The sequence below is a fragment of the Syngnathus leptorhynchus genome, chromosome 3 (genome assembly GCF_054491065.1).
Source record: "Syngnathus leptorhynchus isolate UIUO chromosome 3, UIUO_Slep, whole genome shotgun sequence".
NCBI classification, from domain to species: domain Eukaryota; kingdom Metazoa; phylum Chordata; class Actinopteri; order Syngnathiformes; family Syngnathidae; genus Syngnathus; species Syngnathus leptorhynchus.
In genome coordinates, this window is record NC_141197.1 from 19818498 (window position 1) to 19825274 (window position 6777).

The window sequence follows — 6777 nt, forward strand, 5'->3', positions numbered from 1 at the left end:
AAAGCCCCGATGATTAATTCGATTATGTACACTTTTCATCTTATTCTCTAAGGTGTTAATACCATCTAATGTTTTAAATATATTCATAAAGTTTACGTGTCTTGCTTTATTCCCAAGTGTACTTGAATGCAATTCGCTTACTTTTCACCCAAGATGCACCTGTCCAAATGAACTGAAAAGCCATTTTGTTGTACAAGCTAGCCGTTTGGGCAAAAAAAAACCAAAACAAAAGAGAAAGAAATCGTCCCATTCTTGTCAACATGAATAACACGGACTGATGACACAAACCCTAATCATTCCGCGGCTTCGGTTTAGTTTTTCTAGCTCAAGATGCTAAAATTGAACCAACTCGTTAAACGTTTTGTGTATTAGCACTGATGCTAATGCATTGCGGCGACTACCTCAAGTATGCTACAGTTACAGAAGCACACTGTTGGCTAGCTGGCTGCTCTTTATTGTATTATTTGCTCGAGTGACCCAACATTACTCAAGGTTTTCTCGCAGATGTTTTGTATGAAGACTTGTGGCATATTTTCTCATAACCAAAGATACCTGGTTCAAGGAATACGCTTTATATGGTAACTAATCGGCTGGGCATTCAAAGGAAAAACTTGGCAAAAACACTTGGAAGGAGCAAACGTTAAGCTTTAGAGCTAATCTGATCATGGCCGAAGACACCAGACAGGAGAAGAGGGCCAACTTCTCGGCTTTAACGGACACCAACGGGATGACCAGGACATCCTCCATGTCTTCTGGAAAATCTGGCACTTCCAAGAAATTAGTAATAAAAAATTTCAAAGGTATTGTTCTCAACATCATGTTAGCTACAGTGACCCCATTGATCATTTAAAAACAGAATGACTACTTCCCATCAACATATAATTTTATAACAGGTGTAAATCATATGCACATATGGCAAATCGGGTTGTTTCTCATTAAATGCCTCAAATGTTTTAACTTTAGATCACGCTAATGTTGTTTAAGTTCCGCTGAGGGTTTTGTACGAGGCACTTTGAGCAATGCTGGATAGTTTTGTAGCTCGTGTACACGTGTTGAGTGTCATCCAAATTGTATTAGAACTCAATCGATTATAAATAAAGAATTGGAGCGCTACAAGTCAATTATATGTACTTTCACCAAAATATCATAGCACACGATTTCTTATTCAGTAGAGTTTGACCTAACAGTCAACTTTTAGCTGAAGTGAGCAATAAATTGTCATTAATTTAAGTCATTGAAATGAGCAAATAATTTTTTTCTGATTACAGATCGGCCCAAATTATCCGAGAACTACACTGAGGACACTTGGTTGAAACTGCGAGATGCAGTCAGTGCCATCCAGAACAGCACATCCATCAAGTACAGCCTTGAAGAGCTCTATCAGGTTTGCTGTCAATTTATTGCAACTTTCAGTCTGTTTTGAATTCAATGAAATCCTTTATATCCATCAGACCGACTGATGGGTTTTTTTTTTTTCCTTCCCCGTCTTGTCGAAGGCTGTGGAGAACCTGTGTTCGTATAAAGTCTCTCCCACATTGTACAAGCAGCTACGGCAGGTGTGCGAGGATCACGTGCAGGCCCAGATCTACCAGTTCAGAGAATATCCTTTTTTTCGGCTCGCTCTACCTGCTGCAACATCGACGTTGTTGTTAGACTTTTTGCTTTTAACATTAGAGGATCTCGGTCATGGTGGTAAATGAGCCAAATAATGTCCATTTTTGTCATTTATAGCACCGGACTGTGCTGAATTTTTCATCGTTTTAAAGATTCTTTTTCCTTAAGATGGGAGTTCACAGTGTCTATGGACAACCTGTCTTTCCTGAAGAGGATGAATCGCTGCTGGCTGGATCACTGCCGGCAAACTGTAATGTTTGATCAGCTCTTTGCTGCTTTTTTTTTTTTTTTTTAAACATTTTAACTTTTGAGTGTACATACTATGTGTAATACGGATGTTTTCTTTAGATAATGATTAGAAGCATCTTTCTCTTCCTGGATCGCACGTATGTGCTGCAAAGCTCCTTGCTCCCCTCCATCTGGTAAATAATAATAATAATACATTTTATTTGTATGGCGCCTGTGACCCCTGCGCTCATTCTTTTGAGGTGAATGATAACAACTTTGGTTATTTGGGCCTTTTAGGGATACTGGGCTGGAACTGTTCCGTATCCACATCATAAGTGACAGCGTTGTCCAGAAGCGTACCATCGAAGGCATTTTGGAGCAGATCGAACTGGAGCGCAACGGCGAGACAGCTGACCGCAGTTTGTTGAGAAGTTTGCTGGGAATGCTTTCAGACCTCCAGGTAGACAAGTGAGCGCCAATCATACTGAAAGCTGTCGTTTGATTCTCATCTGACGCCTTTGTAGGTCTATAAAGTGGCTTTTGAAGAGCGATTTTTGTCTGAAACAAATCGCTTGTACGCTGCGGAGGGACAGCGTTTGATGCAAGACAGAGACGTGAGTGGCGTCTGTGATGTCGGTCGGCACGGACGAAAGCCGGCTCGACTATTTTGCATCAATGTGTGTTTTCCATGCCACCAGGTGCCCGAGTACCTGCACCATGTGGCTCGTCGGTTGGAGGAGGAGAACGATCGCGTCGTGAGCTACCTCGATCTGAGCACCCAGTAATACTTGCATTTACGTTGTCAAAGTACCACTGAAAAATATCAACTCATTTCAATCCAGACAGTGAGAAATATTTGTCGTCAGTGTACATGTTTTGTTCCTTTTCCTTTTTTTTTTTTAGGAAGCCTCTCATTAACTGCGTAGAAAAACAACTTTTAGGAGAGCACATGTCCGCGATACTGCAAAAGGGTACGTTGGCCCACAAACATTTGATTTATTTGTGTGCGTGATATTGAAAAAGTTTCACCATTCACCAATTAGCAATTTTATTCTCAAACTATATCCATATAATGAGGGAAATTGACTTGACATTGTGACAGGATTGAGCATTCTTTTGGATGGCAATCGTGTGACAGAGCTGGCCCTCCTTTACCAACTGTTCAGCAAGGTGAAGGACGGACTGTCCACTTTGCTGCAGTTTTGGAGGGACTACATCAAGGTGTGCTCATTGCTTCTTGCCACCCACACATACACACAGCCCACTCGCACTGCCCCGTTGACCTTCTACTATGTCCTTCCTCTCCGTAGTCCTTTGGCGAGGAGATTGTTTGTACACCGGAGAAAGACAAGGACATGGTACAAGAGCTGCTGGACTTCAAGGACAAGATGGACAATGTGGCTCAGAGCTGTTTTGCACGGAGCGAAGGCTTCATCAATGCCATGAAGGAGGCCTTTGAGACGTTTATCAACAAAAGGCCTAACAAACCCGCAGAACTCATCGGTATGTTGGCTTAAGAACGAGTTTGACTTAAAGTCAATTCCTTAAAAAACAAAAAAACCCTCAAAATTAATTGTTGTACTCTCAATGTTTTGACACTTTATTTAGAAGTTCTAGGTTGCATCATCCAAGTTTTTTTTTTTTAATGGAACTTCAGCATTTATTAACCCTCAACTTCCATTCCAGCTAAATACGTGGATTCGAAGCTAAGAGCCGGTAACAAAGAGGCAACAGAGGAAGAGCTGGAGAGAATTCTCGACAAGATCATGATCATATTCCGCTTCATTCACGGTGAGTTACACATTTTTAGTGGCACGTTGAAGGTTCGTTGTGATGCTACTGTGATAACGCATTCACCGTGTTGTCTTGTTTTCTCGTCTAGGAAAAGATGTCTTTGAAGCGTTTTACAAGAAAGACTTGGCCAAGCGTCTGCTGGTTGGCAAGAGTGCTTCTGTAGATGCTGAAAAGTCAATGCTGTCAAAGCTGAAACATGGTAAGCCTCTAATCCAACATGTCATCATTACAAATTGTAAATTATAATATCATAATGTATTCTAATGGGAATTGTGTGAAATGACAAAACTAGGCACAGATCTTTTCATATCATAAAACATGTTGTAGCGCTCATCTTTGTGCTGTTGGCTTCCTACAGAATGTGGAGCGGCATTTACCAGTAAGCTAGAAGGAATGTTTAAGGACATGGAACTCTCCAAAGACATTATGATCCAGTTCAAGCAGGTGCTTACCACGTCGTGCCACTTTAAAAATGTAACCTGCCAATGCACAAGGTCATATCAATTTGTGCTCTTTCCTCTCAGTACACGCAAAACCAGAGCGAGCCAAGCAACATTGAACTAACCGTCAACATCCTGACCATGGGCTACTGGCCTTCGTACTTGCCCATGGAAGTCCACTTGCCCTCAGAAGTAAGTCTCCGATCGAGGAGATATTCAAGTTGTTCTTCTATCTACGACAATAACCATATTGCTTAGACTTCACGTCATATCGGACCTTTACAGTACTGTTTTTTTATTTTTTCATATAGATGGTAAAACTCCAGGAAGTGTTTAAGCTTTTCTACTTGGGGAAGCACAGCGGGAGAAAACTGCAGTGGCAGCCCACACTCGGCCACGCTGTGCTGAAGGCGGAGTTTAAAGAAGTAAGTTCAGTCGTCATCGTAGCTCCGTAGAACTGCCCTGAAAACTTTCTTCGTCATCCCGTAGGGAAGGAAGGAGCTGCAGGTCTCGCTGTTCCAGACGTTAGTGCTGCTGATGTTCAACGAGGGGGAAGAATTCGGCATGGAGGAGATCGGTACTGCCACGGGTATAGGTTAGTGGTCTTCATTATTTAGGAGGCGATTCAGTCGACACACCTTGAGGGATACCTTCTCGTTTGCCTTCTCTCACAGAGGAGGGCGAGCTGAAACGTACGTTGCAGTCCTTGGCCTGCGGAAAAGCCCGCGTCCTCAATAAGATTCCACGGGGGAAAGACGTGGAGGACGGTGACCGTTTCAGTTTCAATAGCGATTTTAAACACAAACTTTTCCGCATCAAGATCAACCAGATCCAAATGAAAGAAACCGTAAGGAGACGTTCCATGTCGCGGCCATTCTGCAAATCAAATCTTGCTTTGATATGAAAGGACATTTCCCTTGTAGGTTGAGGAGCAGGTCAGCACCACAGAGCGGGTGTTTCAAGATCGACAGTATCAGATTGATGCCGCTGTGGTACGCATCATGAAGATGAGAAAGACTCTGAGTCACAACTTACTCGTGTCGGAGCTCTACAACCAGTTGAAGTTCCCCGTCAAGGTGACCGATTAAAATCGCCTCCCTCGGTATACACGTTCACGCACGCTCACGACTGACTCACTTTTCTCCCCATAGCCTGGCGACTTGAAAAAGCGTATCGAGTCCCTCATAGACAGAGACTACATGGAGCGGGACAAGGAGAGTCCGAACCAGTACCACTATGTCGCCTGATGGGGGGGGGGGCAGCACTACAAAGCCATGTATTCGTTAAGTGTACGTACGGCTGGTCCCCAAAGCAGCCCCGCGATCCTTCAGCCACCAAGTTTCTTCTTGGTGCCACCATATTGGGCACAGCATCCAGATGATTTATTGATCCTGAGTCCAGACTTGCCTGGGTTTTTTGTCCCACATGCGATGGCTCTGGAGTTAAGTCTGAGAGGAAGCTGGAGGTGTCCAAAAAAAAAAAACAAGACAAGCACTTTCTTTTCACTTTGCTTTGTTTTACTGCTGTGGGAGGGGATGGTTTATGTTTGTTTTTCCCTCTATTGCTTTGCTCTGAAATCATTTCAGCGTGATTTTTTTTTTTTTTTGGGAGGGGTAGGTGTTTTATTTTACTTGTTTAAGTTCTTCCCCAAGACCCCGCCCTGCTTCTAAAGTTTGTAAAATTCGATTGTTATGTGGAGAAAGGTTTGTGGCTGATGACAATGCAGGTGAACTACTTTGGACTATTTTTGAGGCTATCTTGTTCGTTTATTCAAATTGCTCTAGTGTCACGTGCTGGGTTTTTTTTTTTCCCCCATTTGAAATTATTATTAGGTTGTTTTAAATGTTACAATGACAAAAGTAAATAAAAGCACATTTAATGAATGACTTGGCACCCACGTGCTGTTATTTTCCGGGAGGATTCCTCTCCAGGTTTTTTTTTTTCCTATATATATATAGCGCACATTGTGAAACTGAAAAGTGTTCCGCAGAGCAATGTGATTTCAGTTTCTAAATTGGCTTGTCTGCTGTTCACCATGTGTGAGAAGAATGTTGCAGGATTATGCCAAGTGTTGAAGAGCAATATTAAAAGCAGTCTGCGTTTCTGCTGGGGCTTTACACTTCCTCGTGAATTGATGCCTGTCAGCTGACTGACCACGCTACGTGCACTTTGGAGCTGTGTATGAGTGAGACAGGACTGACACATGCAAACCTCACGAATATAGTCATACAATGAGTACAATAATGGGAATGAAACTTTTTTTATTCACTTTATTCATTTCTTTTTATAGAATTCAATACATTGGCAATATTTGTGTTATATTAATGCATTCACTTGAGTTATGTATGGGGTGTTGTCAAGAAAGCTATTCCAGAAACTCATGCATTGTTGATGTGTAAATTCTTCATAGAAGCATGCCAAGGAATTGAAACCACCACCAGAAGATGATATTGATGCCCCACAATAGATGAATTTACCATTTGTGGGTCTATTGGAAGAAACGGCCGTGTTTTGTGCAAGGCAGGATGTTTTTTTTTTTTTCTTTTCCCAGGACATGGCCTACTCTATTTTTTATTCAAGTTTGGTTAATACTCTTTATATCCTGTCGGCCTAATAATAAAATATCATCAATGTCAATATTTTAGTTCAAGGCTGTCAAAGTCGTTTTTATCGCGGGCCATATCGTAAGGAGGCTCATGCA

The 6777-nt window shown here is 42.1% G+C and overlaps 1 protein-coding gene across 1 annotated transcript; it reads left to right on the forward strand.

The window, feature by feature from the left end:
* Positions 1-119: 119 nt before the first annotated feature.
* cul4a (cullin 4A) lies at positions 120-6720 on the forward strand. The gene is made up of 20 exons (XM_085907452.1): positions 120-800; positions 1269-1384; positions 1497-1600; positions 1795-1864; positions 1963-2036; positions 2140-2302; positions 2367-2456; positions 2541-2623; positions 2746-2813; positions 2945-3063; positions 3153-3345; positions 3529-3633; positions 3725-3835; positions 3995-4080; positions 4161-4268; positions 4388-4501; positions 4566-4671; positions 4751-4923; positions 5000-5152; positions 5228-6720. The coding sequence occupies exons 1-20, from the start codon at positions 665-667 to the stop codon at positions 5321-5323; spliced, it is 2268 nt and encodes a 755-aa protein (XP_085763578.1). The 5' UTR covers positions 120-664; the 3' UTR covers positions 5324-6720.
* Positions 6721-6777: the final 57 nt, after the last annotated feature.

What these genes read in the sequence shown, in the direction of transcription:
- cul4a (XM_085907452.1), top strand. Translation starts at nt 665, where the DNA reads ATGGCCGAAGACACCAGACAGGAGAAGAGGGCCAACTTCTCGGCTTTA. An exon ending in TGGATCACTGCCGGCAAACT is followed by an intron (nt 1,865 to 1,962) that starts GTAATGTTTGAT and finishes TGTTTTCTTTAG; the next exon opens with ATAATGATTAGAAGCATCTT. An exon ending in TGAAGGCGGAGTTTAAAGAA is followed by an intron (nt 4,502 to 4,565) that starts GTAAGTTCAGTC and finishes GTCATCCCGTAG; the next exon opens with GGAAGGAAGGAGCTGCAGGT.